The sequence below is a fragment of the Mytilus galloprovincialis genome, chromosome 2, assembly GCF_965363235.1.
Source record: "Mytilus galloprovincialis chromosome 2, xbMytGall1.hap1.1, whole genome shotgun sequence".
Classification (NCBI taxonomy): domain Eukaryota; kingdom Metazoa; phylum Mollusca; class Bivalvia; order Mytilida; family Mytilidae; genus Mytilus; species Mytilus galloprovincialis.
In genome coordinates, this window is record NC_134839.1 from 65,184,629 (window position 1) to 65,209,780 (window position 25,152).

The 25,152-nt window shown below is 29.1% G+C and overlaps 1 protein-coding gene across 19 annotated transcripts in view; it reads left to right on the plus strand.

The window, feature by feature from the left end:
* Window positions 1–24,258, plus strand: part of LOC143064130 (LIM and SH3 domain protein F42H10.3-like) — a 35,207-nt gene extending 10,949 nt beyond the window's left edge. For 2 of the 19 annotated variants that reach the window (XM_076236727.1, XM_076236737.1), the window contains exons 2-16: window positions 656–750; window positions 1,967–2,051; window positions 3,375–3,479; window positions 7,212–7,316; window positions 7,964–8,068; window positions 9,336–9,510; window positions 10,116–10,175; window positions 10,676–10,738; window positions 11,009–11,071; window positions 14,942–15,073; window positions 15,476–15,532; window positions 19,460–19,549; window positions 19,971–20,068; window positions 20,709–20,753; window positions 21,549–24,258. In XM_076236727.1, coding sequence (XP_076092842.1) covers window positions 656–750; window positions 1,967–2,051; window positions 3,375–3,479; window positions 7,212–7,316; window positions 7,964–8,068; window positions 9,336–9,510; window positions 10,116–10,175; window positions 10,676–10,738; window positions 11,009–11,071; window positions 14,942–15,073; window positions 15,476–15,532; window positions 19,460–19,549; window positions 19,971–20,068; window positions 20,709–20,753; window positions 21,549–21,728 — 1,458 coding nt within the window. In that variant the 3' untranslated portion in view covers window positions 21,729–24,258. Of the gene's footprint in view, window positions 1–655; window positions 751–1,966; window positions 2,052–3,374; window positions 3,480–7,211; window positions 7,317–7,963; window positions 8,069–9,335; window positions 9,511–10,115; window positions 10,176–10,675; window positions 10,739–11,008; window positions 11,072–14,941; window positions 15,074–15,475; window positions 15,533–17,019; window positions 17,035–19,459; window positions 19,550–19,970; window positions 20,069–20,708; window positions 20,754–21,548 lie in introns of all 19 variants that reach the window. The other 17 variants (XM_076236728.1, XM_076236740.1, XM_076236733.1 and 14 more) reach the window with 17 other exon arrangements.
* Window positions 24,259–25,152: the final 894 nt, after the last annotated feature.

Genomic DNA, 25,152 nt, shown 5'->3' on the forward strand with positions numbered 1-25,152 from the left:
AAAATAGTTATACATTCTTGCTGAATGTAACTTTTGTTAAATACCCCCTTGGTTTGAAACATAAAATAAACCATTATTTATTTTTATGAGTGAGATTTTTGTACTACTCTTCATGTTACCTTGAAGATGGTTATCAGTAAATGTATATCCTTTTGTATATTGAGATGGTCCCTCTGTTTGAGATAAGTAGTATTGGAATGTTATTTCTATCAATAGAAACATTAACCACCTGATATCTCTAAAGCTGATTTGATGAACAGATATATCCAGAGTGTATAGTGACTGCATTATCAAAGAGTTATATTGGAAATAATATCAGTAACTAAATATTTATGTCCAGTATGCGTACATTTATAGTTATACTGATATTGTATTTGTATGTCCAAACAGTACATGCTTTATTCAAGAAATGTTTTAAAACATGTTCAAATATGCTAGATTTAAAAAAGAATTGTAGAAGTATTTTAGGGAGAAACAAAAATTAAAAGACAGACAAATGATGTTCTAAAAAACTATATTTCTAAAATATATGTTTGAAATAAGGTTATAAAACCATAGAGTACACTGGTATAATTTGTTTACTTCTTAAAAAAAAACTATTATTTTTTATTTGTTTTTAATAACTTTTTAATGAGGCATAATTTTTTTTTTTCAGATATGGCACAAAGGATGCTTCAAATGTCAGTCGTGCAACATGACATTAAATATGAAAAACTACAAGGGTTACAACAAATTTCCGTACTGCAATGCGTAAGTACTTTTGGGACATGTAGGATTGCTTAGGCTATGTTTTCATTTTATTTATATATTATTATCTCCAAGAAAAGAAAGGGTCTTTTTCCACAAACAAAGAGCCATTACATATTTTCTGATAGCTTGAACAAGTTGTATAACCATTTAAATTTAAAAAATAAATTTCGGGGTGGTTTTCAGGGTCAATATAGATAAGATGTGATATTAGTGCCAAGGAGACAACTCTTCATTCAAGTCACAATGTATAAAAAATAAAAATTATAAACCAAGTACAGCCTTAGCTCACACCAAAGATCAAGCTATAAAGGGTCCCAAACTGACTACAGTAGTGTAAATCATATAGACCTGAAAACAATGGAAAACCAACGGTCTAATTTTTATATAAAAAAAGAGCACTTATGCATGATTAAAATTTGGATGCTTAATCAGTGAGTCTGACCCCTCTTAGATCAATGGTTAGAAAAAAAACAGAACTTTATAATTTACAATTGACTGGTGGATGTAAAATCCCATTTATTGATGTTACAGACATGAAAGATGTCTTTTAAGGTTGTACCCAACACTTGCACTAAAATTAATTTGGCTCGTTTAATTTTCATAAAATTTTGACAAAGTATTTACTTTGACCCTTTTACAAAAATGTAAAAAATTAAAATAATTTGAACCAAGCGTTTTATCAGAAAAATTACACTGGTTATATAGCAACGTAATTAAAACGTTTAGCTGATATTACAGAGTTATCTCCCTGTAGTGTTAGGTACCACCTTAAGAAAAAAAATTAATACAAATACATTAAATTAATTGAACCAATTCAGCATGATATTATTATTTATACCATTTTTAAACAAACATGGGTGGAGAAAAGTTCTTTTTTCAGTAACTGCTGCATACAAATAGTATTATCTCAATTAAGAATGCAAGGTCAATCTTTGCGAAACCTATCATGTTGCAATTTTTGCCATTATATATATTGTTAAAAGAAAAACTAGTTAAAATTTCCGAAATAACTGAGTCTGTAATAGTGTACTTGTATTTTGACAACTCAGAAAAATGATCATACATCAATAGAGATGTTTTAAATAAATAAAAGCCTCACCAGTTTTTTTTTTTAACAGAGCTATAAGATTGAACTAGATGAGTTTAAAATTAATATACAGAGAAGTTTTTGAAAGGAAATTGCATTGGTGTTAATCTATTAACTCAATATTTTCAGACATTATCCAACCACAAAACCCACACAAGTAGCTGATACACCAGAGAACAGACGAATAGCAGATAATACCAAAATACAAAGTAATGTAAGTTGTCTCCCTTACCTGAAAAAGTACAAAATATACATATAAATTGTACAATATAGAAGCTTCTGTCGTATATGTTACAATGTGTTAGTTATATATTACCCAATTATTATTTGGTTATCAGATTTTAATGGTAAAAATATGAAAGAGATTTTTGCAGATAAGTTTGCTTTAGTGTAGACCACGGTAGAAATGAAGTACTGTATCAACTGCTTTAGATACTCAGATATTGAATAATCATGAACATTTTAGAATTAATTGGATTACATGAATTTTCTGTTGTATTTTACAATCATATTATTTGTCCCATTTTTGTTTCCACTTTGTAACTTTAGTCATGTTAGTTTGCTCCTTTCTATAACATGGAAAATTGCAAATTATTTAGTTTCTGCACTCTCACTTATGTTTGCCTCATCCAAATTTTATTAAACTTGTTAAATATGGTAAAATCCACAACACACAGATAGTGGAAAGTGAGTCATTTACCATAATTAAATTATCATCAAAATGTTGTACTTGGTTCGTAACCTAAATCCTAGAAATGTAGCCAATGTTGTGACATTGTATTAATTTTCGGGGACTCCCAATAAAAAATACAGTTTCAACCAGTAAATCTGTGGTCTTTTAGATTCTGAAAAGGCAGATTCTGGGTTATCTGTAATGTTAAAATAAATTAGCCCAAAGCCATAGTTGTACCCAACATCTTTTGAAACTTGATGAAATGGATGTGTAACTAAAAAGGTGAATATAGTTAATAGGTGAATCTTGTCTATTTAGGTTTCTCTCCAGTACATGAATTACTAAATTAAGCTTTACATGAAATGTTTGTTGTCTCCGATTTATTATTTGAAAAAATATAAAAATTTGAAATGTTCATTTAATATTATATATAAACTAAAGTTAACATTTTCATTTTTTGTATGAAATTCTTAAATTAAGATATGAACAGTTGGAACTTTTATTCCTTCTTAAATATTAATTATAAAATTCAGTGCAGTATGAACTACTTAGTTGATCTGAACCAACTAAAGTAAGTCCTAGTAGGTATTGCTAAAAAGGACTGAAAAATCCTGTTCCCACAAAATTGTATCTCTGCTGATCTATATGTAGTCCCAGTCACATTTTCTAGATTTCATTTGCCATTTCTAACATAAAACACTTTTTTCTTGATTGATTTTACATTTTGTGTGTGCCTTTCTTTTAGTTTGTATATATTTATCATGTATATTATGATTTGTTATTTGAATAAGGCTGTATTCAGTTTAATGCTAAAGTAACACGGTTTTGTTTTGCTTTTTTTCTCTTTATACTAACTGTATTTAGGTACAATATCACAGTGATTTTGAGAAAGCCAAAGGTTCCTACACTCAAGTCTCTGATCGACTAGACTTAAAACAGCACCAAGTCAACACCAATAATATTAGTATGGTATTGAAGCATTTTTATGGCATGAGTTAGGCAGTTGATGTGAAAACTGATACAAGAATGTGTTTGAATATGCTCTAATCAAATTTTGCAGTTGCTTCTATGGTTTCATTACTTTCATAAAAATGTGTATTTTGAACATGTTGAACATGTTGAATGATGTTATAATTATTCGTCTATGATTGTTTTCAATGATTGTTGTGATCTAACCAGTGACCTTTGAACTACTGTTGATTCATCCTTATTTGTTTGATACCAGTTTTAGTGGATTTCATGGGAACAGGCCATGAACCACAAATTCAAACGTTCATAGAATTACAAATTTCCTATATACCTATATGTACTATAGACTACTGCAAAACCATGAAATCAAATATTTACTAAAATGCAAGTTCTCCTCCATCCAGTAAATTGGTATCCACTATAATGCAAGTTCTCCTCCATCCAGTAAATTGGTATCCACTATAATGCAAGTTCTCCTCCATCCAGTAAATTGGTATCCACTATAATGCAAGTTCTCCTCCATCCAGTAAATTGGTATCCACTATAATGCAAGTTCTCCTCCATCCAGTAAATTGGTATCCACTATAATGCAACTTCTCCTCCATCCAGTAAATTGGTATCCACTATAATGCAAGTTCTCCTCCATCCAGTAAATTGGTACCCACTATAATGCAAGTTCTCCTCCATCCAGTAAATTGGTATCCACTATAATGCAAGTTCTCCTCCATCCAGTAAATTGGTATCCACTATAATGCAAGTTCTCCTCCATCCAGTAAATTGGTATCCACTATAAAGATGAAGCCACAGTAACTTATCTACAAAAAAACATCAATTAAAAAGCAAGTTCAGTAAATTGGTATCCACTATAATGCAAGTTCTCCTCCATCCAGTAAATTGGTATCCACTATAATGCAAGTTCTCCTCCATCCAGTAAATTGGTATCCACTATAATGCAACTTCTCCTCCATCCAGTAAATTGGTATCCACTATAATGCAAGTTCTCCTCCATCCAGTAAATTGGTACCCACTATAATGCAAGTTCTCCTCCATCCAGTAAATTGGTATCCACTATAATGCAAGTTCTCCTCCATCCAGTAAATTGGTATCCACTATAATGCAAGTTCTCCTCCATCCAGTAAATTGGTATCCACTATAAAGATGAAGCCACAGTAACTTATCTACAAAAAAACATCAATTAAAAAGCAAGTTCAGTAAATTGGTATCCACTATAATGCAAGTTCTCCTCCATCCAGTAAATTGGTACCCACTATAATGCAAGTTCTCCTCCATCCAGTAAATTGGTACCCACTATAAAGATGAAGCCACAGTAACTTATCTACAAAAAAACATTCATTAAAAATTTTGTGTGTTCCCAATTTTTACATAGATGTATATCAAAATGGCTAGGTTCTTGATTGTACATTGAGAATATATATATCAAAATGGCTAGGTTCTTGTTTGTACATGAAAATATATATATCAAAATGGCTGGGTTCTTGATTGTACATGAGAATCTCAGCATAAATTTGAATGGACTTCTTGTGTACCTTCCTGCATAAAGTGAATTTTAGAATTAACTTGTGAGTTTGGAGAAGATATAAAATTTATTCCTAGATTGTTGTGCAATGTTAGTGCATGTTGTGGACTCAAAGATGTTAAATGTCAAAAGGCTTCCAGCACCAGTTTGTAGAAATCAGGGTACATCATCTTTCTAAAAGTTTAACTTGTATTCCAAAAGGTTTTTCTATAAAACATACATGCATGAAACACAAAAGTCGTTATTGTTTATATTATTTTAACTTAAAAACCATGAGCGTATTATAATCTGGCCATTTGGGTCATTGACCCACTTATAAGTAATATGTCAAACCATGTATACATTATTTTTTTATGGCTTCTAAGTTTAATTAATTTGATAAACCTTATCAGGTATTCAAGAAGCACATACAACTCCATTATTTAAAAAATGTCTGTTGTAAATTTGTATTGCAGATAAACGTGCTTAAGTACAAAAATGTCTTCTGCTCCATTGATCAACATGACCATTTATAAACCGTTCTTTCTCATCATAAATAATTCAACATCTTTTACTGATATAACATTGTTAAAGGACAATAAACTTTGGTAATAAAAAAAAACATTCCTTTAAAATTCTTAATGGAAGATGAAAGCAAAGTTTAAAAGTCAGTGAGATGGAGTAAAGTAGATTTTGGTTCCAACTTATTTTTTTTTAGGAATAATTAGTTTATAGATTTCTATATTAAATTAGTCTATGTTGGATTAAAATATTTCTGTATGAAGGGATTTATAAGTGGATTGAAGGGAGTCCTTTATATGAAATATCTAATAGAGTTAATGCAAGCAAGTCATGTAAAATTAAACTGCAACTGTATGGTGAATTTAACAGGATAAGGCATGAAGTATTGTATGAAAATTCAGTCACACCCATTCCATTCATGCCATTGTTTTATAAAAAGATAATGTTAAAGATTTTTATCTTCTTTTGTAAGTTTCATATTTTTTCTATAAAGTACTTGACCCCAAAACAGTAAAATATAAATAGTACATGTAGTACATTTGAGATGAGGGGTAACTTCCTGATGATAAAGCTGTCGCAATAACATGCTTCATAACATGTAACTATCAATAAAAAATAATAAAAGTCAGGTATTTGGATACATGTCAAAAAACACGGAAAGTAATGTTTAATACTTCACTGTAGAAGAATACATCACAACACATTACCATAGTAAATTGTATTTTTTAGTTTGGGATATTGGATTTTGAACACTTTTTCTGTCTTTCTTCAATAAATATATCCAGTGATCCTTATTTTTTTTCCTTTTTGTAGTGCTTCAGCTTTAACTTTTCTGTGTATTTGAACATCAGTATGATTTAATGTAAATAGACTATTCATTTAATTTGCTAAAACAATATTGATTTGAAATACTGATGCTGAAAATCTATGATTAGTATAATATACATTTATGATATAAGGCATGCTAATATTTATTGGCATTGATTGTTTGATGAGAAGAGAAAATATGTAAAATTAATATCCTTTTCATTCTGTCTGTAATGTAATCCCTTGTGGCAGCAATAATATTAGCTTGATTTCATACATGTACATGTATTATCATATGTTCATTGTGAGACTGTAATATTACATACGTTACTGGAAAAAATTTCCAGTGTCTGTTCTGAAGAAATGTTGCATGTTTTAGTAGACATAACCTTAATAGTTAATGGCATATCTACCTAGTATAAGTAAATGATTAATCTAAGTGGAAATCTGATACAAAGTTGTGTAATTTAGAAACAGACAGTCAGTCCATGTGTGTATGTAGACTTCTGTGGTATTGAAACACATATCATATGCATCATGGTTTGAAGTGGTATAAGAGAAAATAAACATTATATTTGTCAATTTGATAAAGAATTTTGTCTTGTTTTAAATCCATTAAATGTATGTGCATGAAAGAAAGAACTGTTCTCATAAAATGAATAAGTTAATATAAAAATTTGAGCATTTTATTGATACATGAATACCCATCAAACTCCTGAAAATGCAATATGAAATTTATAGATTTATGAATACCAAAATGAAAATGTTAAACTTCTGAAGATTCAATACACAAATATGAACATTTTATCGATACATGAATACCTTTTACCTTTTTTAACATCATCCTTAGATATTTTTTATAAAATAATTATTTTCTTATGTGCTAGATAGCATATCATAAGGATTTTGAAGAAGGAAAAGGGAAGTACATACAAATTGAAGATCCTGTTGAGATGAAACAGAATATGAAAAACCAGGAAAACATTAGCTTGGTAATTCTTACCAGTCTGCTATAGACCAGCAACAACCATACTTTTGGGTTGCAAGTACATTTATAAAATTTAAAAAAAACTTGAAAATGAATTTTGCAATGAATAAATTCGAAGAGGCGTATTTTTTATATTTGAAATATGCGTTAAACAATGTATATAGTTTATTTATAAATATTTATTAAGTATTTTTCATATGTTGATACCTTGAAAAAAATATTCGATAAACTGATAAACCACAAAAACTTTTAACTGAAGGAGATGGCAATATAGATTTGTATATTTTTTTGTCAGTCTTTTAAATCATGTAAATGCTTTTCTCATATTATAAGTATAAATGCATCTATGAATTGATAGTTTTTAAATGAACTGATGTGCAGTGTAAATTTGTTATTATAAATGCATAGAAAATGTGTACTATGTAGTTGCTAGTTGACATAGAAAAGTAAACATAACATTTAGACTGTTTATATTCTAACATATCAACAATAATGTGTTTTTTAGTATTGAATTTTCAACAGCTTGTTATTACCAATTAACTTAATGGATATGATTAGTTTTCTTACTTTGAATACAGCTAGTGACTACATGGATTTGTTTTTACAGTAACTGAAGTTTTAATCAAATTGCTTTTTACTAATTGCCTATAGATTAAGTATCATGAAGAGTTTGAGAGGTCCAAAGGAGCTATAATGCAAGTTCCAGACACAGTGGAAATGCAACGACATAAGAAAAATGTTGAAAATTTCAGTTTGGTAATGATGCATGGTGTGGCAGCCCATGCACAAAAATCAACTGTTGTATAACTGTGGCATGGGCTTCTATAAGAGTTACTTCCCCTTTCACCTGGTTATAATTCTGCATGGATTTATTGAAAGAAAAACTGTCATATTGTCAAAATAATTGGTGGTCTAAATAAGAATACACCAGGTTAATTTTCCCCAAGAATTCCATGCATTTTTGTTAACAGTTATTGTTGACTGAATTATTGATGTGCAAGAATTATTTCCCCTTGTTCCTTTCAGAGGAATTTGCAAGACCTTTCTTTCTTTTCATGTGAAACATTTTTGATGTCTAATCTAGACAATCCCTGTTTGTTTACAGTGCATGTCTTGTTTCAAAGAATTTGGATTACTAAGTACCTTTGATATTTTTTATTTTTAACCTATCAAAGCAAAGTATGAATTGCAGAAGGGTATACAATGTTTGTTTACCTCAATGTAACCTACCTTTTAATAAATTTCAAGAAGCAGAACAGCAATGTTATGTACAGTACATGTACTATCCTCATACTGTTAAATAACTTCCTTGTCTTAAGATGCTTTACAGCCGATTGCAATGAGTGTGTAGGCAAAGGTAATATCTTTGGTTTACTAGCTGAACCGTGTAGTCATTATTAGATTTAAGAGTAGACTAGTCCAGCAGATAACAAATCTATCTGTCCATAGGACTAGACTACCTTGAAAGGAGGGTAGTATACCTTACCTAATAATGACTTCATGGTTAAGCTAGCAAGCAAAGCAAGCTAACCAAAGACATTACCTTTACCAACACATTCGTTGAAATCGTCTGTTACATTATTTAACCCATACGCCATAGCAAACTTTTTTTAATAAGGATTCAAACTGTCTAATATTTCTTTAACTTTCAGGTGGAAATCATAATCTATTTTATAAAGTGCATTTGTTTACATCTACAAATCATGGAATTCATTAAAAAAATGTGTAAATTTCAATGGATGACCATATTCATCATTTCTAATGCTCAATTTCTGTATTCTGTTTCATGTTTGTAATTTTTAATGAGCTTAGAGATGTGAGGATGAAACAGTCATATTTGATATGAATTTATGTAATTTGCAATCATAAAGTCAGATATGAGCATGCCTTTTTAGTGCACTGTATGTTTAACAATTGATATTATTCAAGCTAAAATAAGATTTTAGGTACTTGTTTAAAAGTATAACTGACATGATAATTTTAGATAAAGGAATTAATAAATAAGAATTGTGTGTAATTTCAGGTTAAATACCATGAAGATTTCGAAAGACAGAAAGGAAAGAAGATGACAGTTGTTGATGACCCTGAGACTCAGCGTGTACGACAGAACACACAGAACTTCAGTCAGGTGACATATTCTGGACATAAAGATCAACTTAGAGACATGGAGTACAAAAGACCAGCAGAGCAAGTCAATGGTAACCATTTCTATAACCTATATCATGTCATTTTGGTTTAAGTCTATTTTATTGCCATGTATGCTCGTTGGCTATTATTATTTTGGTTTTTATAATAACTGCATTGAGTATTTTTTTGGAATACTTTTACCCATTGTTTTTAATACTATACAGAATGTGTATGATTTAAAATGTAACAAAACTTTATTTTTAGTTAAGCAAATATTTTGTTAGCATTTAGTTTTAACAGTTTAATTTTTATGCATGGGAATGAATAAAGCAATATCAAGTGCATCTACGATATTTATATGGAGTTACATTGGATTTAAAAAAGCAACATTTGAAATATAGCAAACAAAGTCTATTTTTCTTTAGTTTTTTGCTAGCGTTTACATTGTTAGGGTGACTAGTGGGATAACATGTACCTGCACTTTCCACAGTCAATTCTCAGATTATGAGTGATTGACATAAAGCCATATTGACTCTAGACAAAAGGATTGTATGACTTAAGATGAAGGTCACATGAACAAAAGTTGAAAGACTTTATTATGTCTTGAAGGTCAAGTTTTTTTCATGAAACATCAAATAAGGCATGCTATTTTTCACATAACTTTCATTGATTTTAGTTCGTAGTAGAAGTTCTCATCACTCTAGTCCACCACAATCACCAGGATTTCAACATGAAGGTATTGACCAATCAAAATATATCTAACTTATATAGTCTCTATCTGATTCAAACTTCAACCAATCATTTTATTAACCATGTACTACTTCTGTACATGTATAATTTTGAAATTAAAAAACTATGAATATGAATGTAGGTTTAAATTGAGATTAAATGTATGAATTTACTACATACAGCAAGTAAATCAAAAAAGAAAGGTATACACTGTTTATTCTTAGTATTCATGACGGTTCAAGAGGCTCCTTATGTTGTTGGAAGTAAATATTTCTGTAATTTATCACATTATTAAAAGCCTAAAGATGTTTTTATGACAAGCAGTACTTTTTGTAAAAATGAATATATAACCTAAATCTATTATTATGTAATCATTGCATAAGTATAAGTGTAGGAACGAAATTCATTGGAGAGTTTTGAAGACTATATAATTACTATAAAATTAAACCTTTAAGGATTTTTTTTATATCTCATTTTGGTGTTTTCTATTTTACTAATTCATTATAGTTAAGCAGCGTGTCAGTGCAGCAAGCCCTCCTCACTCACCTGGATATAGGGACCAACAAGAAGGTATCCAACAGTCAGCATTTCTATATTTTTTGTTATTTGAATAACTATTAATTTTCCGTAATTTAGTGAATTTGATTCAAGTAACTCATAAAAAGTGACATAACACAATGCTGTATTCTCAAGCTTAATTGGTGAAATAACATGTGTAATTTATATGAATAACATATCAAATGATATCTTAATTTGAGATAAATATTTAAATGATAATTCATTTGGCCGTTGCTTTGGTTAAGCTGCAACATAAACTTTACATGAATCCTTGGTTTATAGTTAGGCGTACTAGTGCCACCAGTCCCCCACAATCACCAGGATATAATAGGGACTATCAAGAAGGTATCTCATTCAATATTTCCTTTAGTTATTATTAACACTGATAAAATCTTGAAAAATAAATTGAAAGGCCCCAAAAATATTATGATGTTAATTATCATAGTATTTATAAAATGTAACAAACCCTTCCTCTTCAATTTAATTATTATAATGGATGAATCAAGATTTTATCATATCCTTACTAATCTGAAAATATATATTGGTCAGAGATAGGTAATGGCTCACTAATATAATGCACAATTATATAACTGTAATGCTTTACTTTTACTAAAAACTTATATTGCATGAATAACAAAGAATGCTTCAGAAGTTATAAAAGTTGTTAAAGTGAGGATAGGAATTAGTATGGTTTAATTGCATTCCATTTAGAAGATAGCTGAAGGGATATGAAGAATGAATCTGCAGGGAACTTGTAATCATACTGATAGTGTTTAAAAGTGAACTCTGAAATGGGATATTAATGCTGTACACTGTACATGTTTGTACATGGACATTGGACTAATAGATTTATGTATTAATTCCAGTCTGTTCACAGTGTAACCCAAACTCTGTCTGACCAACAAAATGTCAGGCAAAAAATCATTCAGTCTACGGAACTTTTAAGATTTTTTGGTTGAATGTATCTATAGTAGAAAAGTTCAAATTCATTTTTTCATCAGACAAACACTTAAAAGTTTGACACAGACTGCTGTACGTGTGAGATTCTTTTTGTTGAAAAGAAAATCCTAGATCATTCATGAATTGTATGTCATGCAGTTATGAAGATTAATTTTTTGTGCCATAAACTGTCCATCAGTTCAGTCAATTTGTTTATTTCTGTTGGGACCATTTCATGGATATTTGTTTTCATGGTTTTACCAACATTTACAGCCTGAAGAAAATGTGTACTTCAGTTGAACATTTAAATTCATGATTTTTATATGCCCACTAAATCCATGAAAATTGTTATCCCATGAATATTACAGAGAGGCATTGACACATTTGAAAGCTGTTCTCTTCAGTTATTCTTTGACGGGATTTTTTGCTGAATTCATACAGATGTATGTTGACAATTGGGGAACTAAAAAAGAAAAAAACTTGGATTTTTCAGTTGTGTTTAGAAATTCAAAAAGCTAGGTTATATGCATTGATCAAATCATGGAGCTTGGTAGAAGTTTGCTTTTAATTTGATAGTTCTAAGATATCAAATATTTGAAAAAAGGTTGTCTTGATAAACCATCATAAGATATTTTTTAACAACGTTTTTAAAAACCTTTATGCATGCTCCTTTTCAGTTTTCTGGAAATAAATTTTAAGGCATCAAAATTTTTGTATAAAATTATTTATGCTTTAGAAAAGCAATTTTATTCTGAAACAGCTGAATGTAATTTCTTCAAGGTTAGATCATAGTGGTTGGTATACTTGTTTTGATATTTCTAGGATAAAACTCTGTGGTTGTCAGATAAAACATGATCTGTAGAAACAAATTGATGGTGCATTATATAGTATGTCAGACACTTCTTTCATTTCAATCTGCACAAGATGGAGATTTGGAAAAAAAGGTAGTTCATGAAAAGTTGGCCAATAGTTGAAATATTAACAACACTCATTGTACAAGGCAATTTTCATCAAAGTTTCTTTGCTTCAATAATTTTTTGGAAGGATCACTTATGCATCAGTATGGATGATACCTAAATTCCAATGTCTGTGACATAAGACTAGACAAGGTGTTGGTCTTGTATAAATTTTTGATCTCCAACAACAACAAGATAATTTGGCAGAACAACCAAAAATGGCTGTCAAGGTAATGAATAAGTACTGCGCTATAGACACTTACAATGGAAAACTGAGGGTTGAATCAGTTTTTAACAGGAAACCTAACCTCTCCATTGTTTTACTGTTAACTTAAGATTTAGGTTAATCAATACCTCGTGTGACTGGTTGCATTAACATGTATTAGTAAAACTTGCATTGCAATTGTATTTTTATTTAAAAAGATATGGTATGACTTTTTATTTTATAAAATCAAATAAGTTAGGAAGAGGACTTATGCAGACATATATATCAATATGGTATAAAGAATTTTAAGAAAATGACATTTCCAAGGACTTGTTATTTAAAGCCATTAGGAAGTAAAAACATGATTATATCTTGCATGAAAGGTTAAAAAAAATTTCATCAAAAGGTACACCCTTTCCTCCTCTATCTTGTAAATGATTAATTTTATGTCAGTTATAATATTTTTTATCTTCATGTTAACATCACCAGCATGATATATACAGCTAGGCAGATTGCCATTTCATATTTATATTTTTGGCAAAGAAAAAGCTTTTTATTGCTAACAATCAGATTTAGTATATATTATAGTCAAACCTATATTTCAATATACATTTATATGTATATTATATATGTATATTATATATTGAATTATATTCTTGTATCATCAATTAATTGATTGTCACTAGATGTAAAGCAATTATGATCAATTAATCTATTAATAAATCCATCAATCAATCAATTAATGATATATTGTATAACCTGGTTATGGTATTTCTTTCCAAAGTAAGTTTAGTTACAAATTACAATTGCTTTCAACAATTATTAGTCTTGAAACATCAGGTAAGCTATAGCTATTATAACTTTCATTTTCTTTCTAATGTATCAAAGCTATCATACAAAATAGACCACAGGAAATATTAACAGATTCAGAACCAAAGCTAAATTGTGAAAATATGCCATATTATATATTCTATATTAAATATATGATTTTTTTTTTTTTTTTTTTTTTTTCTTTGATTTTTTTTACTTTGATTTGATCTAAGAATTGATTTAAGTTTCTATACATGATATTATATGCTCATTGTAAGTTATTTAAAAAGTATGTTATATAGTGGCTATTTGAATTCAGATGTCTATCTGAAGTGTTAAAGTAGTAGATAATTAAATACCGTGTTTAGAAACAGGAAAGAACTTCCCTTAGTGGATATCCTGATTATATATAATTAATGCATAAAAAGAGAAACGATAACACTTTCTTTTGTTGTCTGATCTAATTCATATACTTGTGTATAATTTTAAAAACCAGTGATTAACCATGCTAAAAGTTTCTCCGTCTAAAAGTTTCTCCGTCTCTATATAGATATAGAAACATGTGGTATGAGAGCCAATGAGACAACCCTCCATCAAAGTGACAATTTATAAAAGTAAACCATTATTATAGGTAAAGGTACAGTCTTCAACACAGAGCCTTGACTCACACTGAAAACAGCAAGCTATAAAGGACCCAATAAAATTACTAGTGTAAAACCATTCAAATGAGAAAACCAACGGTCTAATCTATATAAAAAACAAGAAACGATAAACACTTATGAACCCCACAAACAAAAGACAACCTATGAACATCAGATTTCTGACTTAGAGGACAGGTTCAAACAATTGCAGCGGGATTAAATGTTTTTATGGTACCAAACCCTCTCCTTGATCTGAAAGCAGAAACAATAGTGTAACATCACAACATAGACTCACTATAAAATATCAATTGGAATGGCTTTACTCAATTAAAACATGAAACGTAGTAACACAAATTAACACACAATGAAAGAATAAATTAGATTAATGATACAGTCTATCACTATAAAAAGCAAGACTTTTCTTATTTCTCTCTCTCTCTCTCTCTCTCTCTCTCATTTTGATTAAAGAAAAAGCATTTTTAGAAATTTATTTCAATCTATAATTAAGTAAACATTTCATTCTGAACATAGTCAAGACAGATTTTGTTCTAGACTTTCCAGCACATACTAGTATATTATTCTGTTTCATGAATTTTTTATAATCTCTTAAGCAGTGTATTACTCAATTAAAAGTAAAAGTAGAAGTATTATTTTATTTTTATAGATGTTCGTGTACGCCCAAATCCTGGAAGTATTCATAACTATGACCCAGTTAGAGACCAACAACAAAACCAAGGAACACCATACTCATCCAGGAACTCTGGAGCTGTGGTCTATGATTCTAACACAGGAAGAGGTGGGTTATTGGACAATTATATATGAAACCTTTTATTATGGCAAAAAATAAGAAAATGTTCTGATAAGAGACCAAGTATGGAAGATATCTGAGCATTGTTTGACAACTCTTTAAAAGTGATGTTTTCTTATCATATAGTTTACCCTAGGTAAATCTTTAAGGCTATTTCTGAAAGTCTGCATTTGTATTTGAAATAATTGTATGACAGTCAATTGTTGCACACCACTCACATGTTTCCAAAAGAAGTACAAAGGAATAATACCGATCAAAAACACATCAGTCAAAAGAAAGGTACAGAAAAATATTGCACATTATTTGTTATTATGAGTTTTTTTGTTGTCAAAGGGAGATAACTCAATTGTTTGACTACAATTTGATTTGATGTTAAATGTATATATACAGGACTAGATAAAAATTTTAATGCCAAGGTGCAGCCTTTCTCTCTACATCATGATAATAGTGAGTAAAGTTGGAATGCCATTAAAGTTTTGAGACAGTTCTAGGACTATGTTTAAAGGGCTGTATAGTTTGACAGTTCTTGGACTATAGTCTTAACACTGTTTAGTTGGACAGTTTGAAAGTTATTTGCATTCCTTATTTTTGTTTATTGTTTTATTGATAGATAGAATGATAACTTGTTTGCCATGTTTGATTTTCTGTTTGAAAGCAATTTCTGAATAACCAGTAGTAATCCTGTTTTATCAATTGTTTTATTTTATATGCTCTATTCATTAGAACATAAGTAGATTGATATTGAGAAGATATTTGGTAAACATGTATGCAAAAATAGACCCCATTTATAGTTTAGGATTTACACCAAATTTAGATAATCTTTACACAGCTTAATCTAGATGGAGAAATAGGTAAAAACAAACTTTAAGGGAACAAGTTTTAAGGCAAGCTGGTAGAGTGATGCTACAATATACATCTATGAGAAATTAGAAGAAATATCCTATTACTATTGACTTTTAAAGTTTTTTTAATCAGACATGACTTATGTAGAATTGCTTTTTGGCAATGATAAAGTATCCATTTGTCTAAGGCAAATTAGGTGAACAATTTTTTCTCCCTAACATTTGAAATCTATGTGTAAAAATATGTAAAAACCAGGAATTGTTTAAATCTGGAATAATTTTGGAATTGTGGAAAATTGATAAATACAAATGATGAAAACTAACCCAACTAAATAGGGTAAGCCATGATGGGGTTAGTTAGTTCATATTAGAATAATTCAGTGAAAGTGAAATAAACCTTATACCATGCGTGCATAGCTAACTAACCCTGTTTAATTAGGTTAGTTTTCATCATACATTTCTAAACAATTTTCCAGAATTCAAAATAATTCCAGATTAAAATTATTCCTTGTTTATAAGTTGTTATTGGGTATGTTGCTTAATATATTATTTGTGAAATATTAAATACTTCACTATTCTTATACAGAATTTAATGAGTATGTTGAACATTATTGTTACTGATACATCTGACCAGTGAAATGTTTTGGCATGTTTTTTCACTAATTGTTTTTTATTTTAGGTTTTTATAATTATTTATCTTTTAATCTAGTTCGTGTTCATGTTGTTACCAACTTAATATTTTTTACTTCTTAATTGTATTACCAGTATTTTATATTAAAGCATGTCTTTTTAAAAAAATAAAAGCTGTCCAATGGGTATTACAGAAACCTCTGATTACATAAATGCAATCAAAAAATGAAAAGAAGATATAAATTTAAATGTGTTCGATGCATTTTTCTGGATTTACCTTCATCAGGAACGCTCAAAGCTAAATATTTGGAAGTCCATAATTCATCAAAACTGAAACAGTTGGAAGAGCTATATAATCAAAGTACCAAAGTATAAAATCTTATCTATGTTATTATTGGTTAACCAAGATGTTGACAGGTTTAATGACATGAAATATAATGAAAACAAAATTGATTTCTATAGATGGTGAAGGTTCAGGTAAATAATTCAGTACTTTTTATTTTTGCTTTTTTCCAACTTTTACAGTGGACTTGTTTGATTAAATGTGGTCATGTTTTTTTGTGTTTTTTTTTTATTTTAACATCAGCATCATTCAAGTACAAAGATAAATATAGTTCTCGCGTAACTCAGTGTAGAAATATATGAAATATTTTCTTTATTCATCTATCTCATGAATCTACAGTTGTTACCTAAAAAAATAATTCAAATAAAAAAAAAAAAAAAAAAATTAAAAAAGTATTGAAAACATTGTTTTTTTTCTTTTCTTTTTTCTTTTTCCTTTTTTTTTTTTTTATAGAAATTATGGTTTAGAAACTATTTTTGATAATAAAAAGACCAACCTAAAATTATGATAACACTAAAGGTGTTTGTTAACAAAGGCTTAGAATTAATGTAGGATGCTGATGTGGTCTTCTAAAATCTGACTCATCAAGGATTTTCACTGTAATATGTTTGCTTCTTCTTATATTTTTATATCAACTTGATACAGTTTGGTACAAATGTTTATCATTTTAGCAGAATAATTTTTTTTAAATTTCTTTGACTTTGCTTCAAAATTATAATGCATTTTCTTTTGGTTGATGTATACTCTCCTTTTCTTCTAAGCAGCCTGATAGTATATGGTTCAGGGTTTCCATATAAAAAAGTTGTCAGCTGGATTTGTTTCTTATCCATTATTTCTTGCATTTGTAAATAAAGGTATTTAAGTCAATCAAGGGAAATAACTAAAAGGGGAGGATATTTGATCACATGATAAAAGAATAATAATTGTTTAATATCATTAAAGCTTTTAAAACTTTTCAGTGAACCATGTCAGTTACTGCTCAGCTGTTTTTCTTATTAAGCCTTCATTATTAAGGGTGGCAGTTGTTTAGATTAAATATTGTAAAGTTTAGTGCATAAAAACATGTTTTTAATAAAAGAAACTTAACAAATTAAACAGAAAATTTGATTCCTGGTGTATTCTTATTATGAATTTATTTTAAGATCACTGTGGTGAACTTAAACAATTTGCATGTTTAAATGCTAGGTAAAACCATGGTATTGGGTGTAGTGGATCAAAGGCACTTCTAATAGATATTTAAACATAACATAATTAAATGTAGCATACTGCATATGTTATTTATTAACTTCATCAGTAATAATAATGCTAAAAGTGAATGATTAGAAATCTTTTATAATGCAATGAAATACACCAATATGAAACTTAAAGCTGAAGTATAGTGTTGATTTAATGTTATAAGAGATGGAAGTTGGGTATATGCTTATGAGATAGCCCTTGCTACTTGGTCAAAATTGCCTATTTTTATGAGAGAGATTTCTTCTCAAAATAATCCTTTCTGAAGAACTGGTTTCTGGGCAATGATACCCACAACACAAAAAAGATATCAGCATAGAACACCATGGTTACCATAAACTACCAAAATAATATGATGTGAACAGCAGACATTTTGGTACATGTTGTTGCAAATAGTATTATTTAATATTGATATTAAACATTATTTTTAGTACTGACCAATCAGCTTATCTTATTTCAGTTGCTTCTCTTGCATACTCATTAATACTAGTGCCTTCTATCTATAACTTATTAAAGTTTGATTGACAATACACATGTAGGAAATGAAAAAGTGAATGTCCTATTTTTACAAGCACTTTTTTCGTCTATACAATATTTGCATGAACACCAATCTAGTAGTCCTATTTCTGTTGGGGAAATTGTATACAGTTGAACAACATGTTTGTATTCAAGGTGGAAGTTTGTAGACCCACTTTTTGCAAAGGTGGAGGTGTTATAAAGGGCATATTTGGCCTGCCAAATTTGTGTGTAAGATTTTGTTTTGTAAAAAGGAAATTATAGGTATTTGAAAGTTTGTTAACTGTAAGTTCTTCAAAGTTAAAACACAAGTGTTCAGGGAGATTTGAAAGACTAAAATATTTTTTTCTACTTCCAAATATACATTTTTTTTTCAGTTTACTTATGATTTGAGTTTGTTTAAAATTATCCCAATTTTAACATAATTCAAAAATGAAAGTCTTAAATTAAAGTTATATGTTTTGTTTGGATGAAAACAGATCTCGTATCACCCTGTTTTAGAAGCTCTCGTAACTTAATGTCTTCAAACGTACGAGTCAGAAAATTATATACATGTTCTTGTCCTTGATTGTTTTGATGGGAAAATTCTTGAAATAAATTGTTGATATGTAGTTAAGTAAGATGTACCATTAAAAGATTTGTTTGTATGTACTGTACTTGTTGTTTTAGTATCATGTTGTGTTGTTCTTAACCTAGTTTGTATAATCACACTTTATTGATATATTTTGAATGCCACATTCAGTTTTCATTCACATTGAAAAATTTCATCAGAGGAACCAATTAATTATTATGTTGTGTATAAAATTTCAGTGGAAAATCCCGCTTCACAAAGAAAAGTTGGTTCCATTTCGGATTATGACCCAATAAACGACAGATGGGGATCAGTAACAGGACAGTATTGTATGTTTGTCGTTTTAAATTAATTGCATTGATTGTAGTTGACATTGAGTATGAACTTTTGAAGAAAATGTGTTTTACTCAAGTTGAGGGTTAATTTTGATAACAACTAAATATAATTTTCATTGAAATTTAATGCAGTACTTTTCTTTCTTTCCTATTGATTAATATTGCTGCATCATAACTTCTTTAATAGCTTTATTTAATATTATGGCAGTTCGCTTACTCCTTACTGTCTCAATAAGCATGATTAAATTCTCTTTTCAAGGTCGTTGACAAAAATGTTTGATAAAACAACAACAAAAAAGTTTTAAAAAATGTGTGATCAAGAACACTGTAATAGATTTATTTAAAAATCAAACATTTATTTGATAATTTGCATTTCATTTATTTATCATCTTTAATGAACATTCTGTTTAAACAGCTGCAGGAACCCAACAACCAAGAAACCAACCACCCCCACCACAACAGTATGCCCAACCACCACCACCACAAGAAGCAGATAGATTTTCTGGAAAAGGAGTAAGTTACAGTTAGATAACTATTCAAATTACTTGGGGAAATGTGTATAAAATTGAGAATGGAAATGGAGAACATGTCAAAGACCAAAGAGCAGATAACAACCAAAGGCCACCGATGTGTCTTCAACACAGCAAGAAAATCCCACACCCAAAGGCAGGCTTCAGCTGGCCTCTAAATGAATAAGTGTACTAGTACAGTGAACATAGACATCATACTTAACTCCAAAACATAACAGTAACGCTCAGTATAACTATATTGATTACTTGGGGAGATGTGTATACATATACCAATTCATTTTGCAGATGTATATATCTATACAAATTACCGTACAGTTATAGTGTTCAGTGGAAAAAATTTCCACTGACATAAGCCTAAAAATTATATTAAAATGATAGAGTAAACATAGATAACGAAAACATTTAACATAAAACTTGAAGGGTCACAGTAGGCAAGTTTTCAATGATTGTCCCAATTTACTTATACCATAGAATTTTCGAAATTTATTACATATAATAAAAACCCCAAAGATGATTGATTTGTTTCGTGTGGTCATCACTGATGTATTTATGCCCTGAACAATAAAACCCACAACATTGAATGTGTGAATTATCATATCTGGTTTGGATATATAACATTACAGGAACAAGATGAAAGTGAATTGTCTTTTGATACCACGGGCAAAGGTGTAAGTACAGGGGCCATCCTAAGCACGCTTTTATATTTACACATTGCCATCCCCAGAGTTTTGTCAACATTTTCATATATACTCCATATTTTTTGTACTGTCCTTTGATAATAGTCATAGATTTTTTCAAAGGTTCAAGTAAACGAGATAAAAGACCACTGCCTTAGTTGCCAAAGCCTGAAATAAATATTTTCTATCCATAATTCATTCATGGTATCAAATGTTATTAATTTATTAATGAATAATGATCTTCAGCAATGATTTCAAATGAAGTAGTACAATATACCTTTATCCTAACATACTTGTAGGCTATCCACCAGAAACTGCACAGTATCATTATTTATTGTGTGTCATCTAGCTCAATATTATTGAAAAGCACATATTGAATTAAGCTTGGAAACTATAAAAGTAACTTTGAAGAAAATTTTGTAAATCTTTTTTATGACCATTGAGCACTGTAAAGCATTCCAGGTATTTTGTGTATACCCATCAAGCACTCACGTTCAAATGAGATTATTTTTTCTTAGGTTATGTGCACCATTAAAAAAAATCCAATGCTTTATAGCATAAGACCAGCCTTGAGCTTATAGTAATCTCTTTTTTGTGTACCGGTATATGTTATTAAAAATTATTGTTTTTTTGTATAAATTTTGTCCATCTGGCTGGATACATTTGACTGTGAACTCATTCACATATATATATATCATTGATAATGTTAACTTAATGTGATGTATTATCATTTAATCCTTGAACTTTAATCAAGTAACATTTGTTTTCTTTATTTGTAAATTTTAGATGGTTTGTCGTGCAGCGTATGATTACGTGGCCGCCGATGATGATGAAGTTAGTTTTAACGAGGGAGACCACATCATATTTTGTCAACCAATTGATGCTGGATGGATGGAGGGTACAGTGGAAGCAACAGGAAGACGTGGAATGCTCCCATCAAATTATGTGGAGACTGTCAAAAAGTAGTACACAGATGACTTATTTCTAGCTAAACATTTATAAAATTTTGAGTTACCTCCCCTGTTATGCTTTATCATGTTATTTTTGTGTATATTGATTGTCTGTTTGTCCGTTTCAGATATTTTAAATATAGCTCATTATAACTATTGCATATTTTATTTAGGTGCTTTGATAAAAGGGAGGAAGTCAGATATGTATTAATTTGTAAGAAAATATGTTTGTCAACTGAAAGTTAACATGATCAAAATTAGAGATTTACTATACATAGTGAGTGTACACATAGCCTTTCAAGACTCTTGCATGTTTGAATTTATAGTGGATAAATGAAAAAAAATAAATCAAAAAAATAGCATGGTTCATATTGCTGTTAGTCCTACAATTTTATAATTCTTAAAAAAAAGAATTCATTATCATGTTTCCAAGTAGATATATAGATACATAGTAATATCAATCAGTATTCTTGTAGAGCTAGATTCTTGTTTTTTCGCTGTTACACTTCTTTTGAAAGATAAAAGCTTAAAAAGGAAAAGAATGTTCTCTTTAGTGGTATGTTACTGCTTTAGCATGGGATAATAACTGTGCAATATGAAATTCAGTATTGTAGATAAATTTGGAATCAAATTGTCTTCTTTTTGTTGAAGCTTTTGCAAAGCTTGCTGCTTGGATTTAGGCCACTTTCTTTATGGGCATTCAGGTCATATGATAATATTTGGACAATCGTAATTTATAGAGATTGAATGGTTATGTGTTATCTCTGGGTTGTATGTATGGTTTTATTTGTATAAAAGTAGAAATAGTTTATTCAAGTCATAACCAGAAACATTTTGTTTATTAAATATTTTTAAAGAATCCCATTTATTTGAAAAAATAAATAATTGTGATTCATTCTTACAGTAAAACCTGAAGTTATAGTTAATTATTATAATATTATGATATGGTGTTTAGTATATAGAGTAAACAAATAATGTCTCTGTCTTAGTTCAGATTCATAGTGTGATGCATATGTTAGAAAAAATATAATACTTTTTCATTGGTTTTCTAACTAACAATTTTATGGAAAGAGTAATTATATCTTAAAACAATGTGATTGATATCTATGTTTTAAACTTAAGAAGTATACCCGGAAGAAAATACTCTTGTTTTGATGAACTGGTGAATAGTTGTAGTTTCACATTTTCTTGTCCTTTTCACACAATTTTACTGTTTTTCAGTGGTTTTTTTTTTAGAATTTTTAATGTTTTATATTGAGATTTTAATGTTGTAAACAAAGCCAGTAAATGTATGGATTTTAAGTTACACCATTAAAGAAATAAGTAATTTTATTACTGGAGCAAGACATTCAGAATGAATGCAGAGATAAAAAAAAAATCAAGGAAAAAAAAAATAATTAAAATTAAAATTCTGAAATTTAAATCTTAACAGAATGACATATATAATGATTTTGAAAATTCATTGTCTGTTATTAATTTTTACAAGTATAATCTTAAAAAATATGTAGCGCATTTATTTGGTTTATAGAGAGGCTTAAGAGTACTAGTACCACATAATTTATTAATAGGTAACATATCAGTTTATGAGCTTTGCTTCCTAATAGTTAAAGCTGCCTTGATCACTTGAGCGATTATTAAGCCAGCCATGTCCTACATTCACAAACTGTGCTTGACATTTATCACATACTTTCAGTGAAATAAACTATTATTTTTTCTTAGATATTTTTTTTTGAAGAAAGCATATTCCAATTCCAAAAACTTTCAAATTTCGTTATTCATTAGATTTTAATATTCATTACAGGTTGTTTCAAAGATGCCATACATTTAATTAATTTATAAATATTTGAAGCGTCGGGCAATTTTTTTTCTTCTCATTTTCATTGCCTTGCTTTAGATTAAATATAGGGATATAAGCATTATCATTTTCGTTTCATTTTCTTTAGTGGTCTTTATATCCAAACCTCTATTTACATTTTAATTAATCTTCTATCAGTTACTTTTGTGATAAGGATATAGGACGACGTTTATAGTGTTTTTATTTGAATTTTTAATTTTTTCATGTTAGATTGTTTAGTAGAGTTTAGAATGAAATACTGCATTTGTAAGCAAAACACACCAATTTGTGTAATTATAAATTATATAAAAGCAGAGTTATTTGAACCAGTTTATATATTCGCTGAGTTGCATTAATGTGCATCATATTGAATGCGTTTTATGGAAAGAAAAAAAGCCTAAATTCACATTAGGATTAATATGTCACCTCTACAGACTGGTGTTGATTGTGTCATAAAAATGTCGATGATTTTAGTCAAAACCAAATTTTCGAACAAATTGTTTGGTATATTTGAATTTTAAAGTGGTAATTTAGAAATTGCTTTAAAGATATTGAAAAATCCAATTTACTTTTAAATTTCAGAATTATTATCTGGTAAAAATGTGCACGTTTAACAGCTTTTGACAGGATAACTGGACTGTGTAAATAAGCTTATTGTATTATAGCAGTGTAGTCAACTGTACTGCAAATAAAGTTATATTGTTATCCTAGATTTAATATCTTTTCTTTTATGTCTTTACTGCAAATTTAGATATAAGATATGGTATCATTGCCAATGAGATTGCTCTTCACTAAAGTTCAAATGAAGTGGATGTAAGCAATTATTGGTAACCATCCGGCCTTCAATAATGAGAAAAACCAAAACCATATAGTCAGCTTTAAGAGGCCCCAACATGAAAAATATGAAACAATTCAATTGAAAAAAATCAACTGACTAAATTATAATTTAAACAATTTACAATTTAGTGTTAAGACGTCATCACAGTCAGAGAAAATCATGACCTTATCAAAGCCAAAATATAGATATTGACAGATTGTACTACTGTGAAAGTACATATTTAGTATTGTTTCAAGTCGTCTATTCTTAAATTTTATAGTCAGTTGCCATATAAGATTTTGTTATAAACTCACTCATGATTGAATTGATAAACTAAGAATAGTTTTATTGGTCAACATTTTTGTCAAACTTGCAACATTTATATTGGGGAAAGGAGATATAAAGATTCTACATTTTGTAACCTTCAGTTGTGGAAAAATATTTTTTAGACATCTTAGATAGAGTCTTTTATATATCTGTATTTTACTGATCAATGGAAGTAATTTTTAATAAACATTACAATATTTCACTGACTGCAACACACAGTGAATATGCGTTCCAAGTTTCAAGTTGATGTGATCAAAACATCACCACAACACTTATTTATTATGTCTGTTTTGTTCATGCATCGTTGTAAATATAACAGAATTTGATGAGACTTATAAAAGTGAGAGATTTAGCACTATTAAACCAGGTTAAATTCACCATTTTCTACATTTGAAAATTCCTGTACCAAGTCAGGAATATGGCAGTTGTCCATTTGTTTGATGTGTTTTGTCATTTGATTTT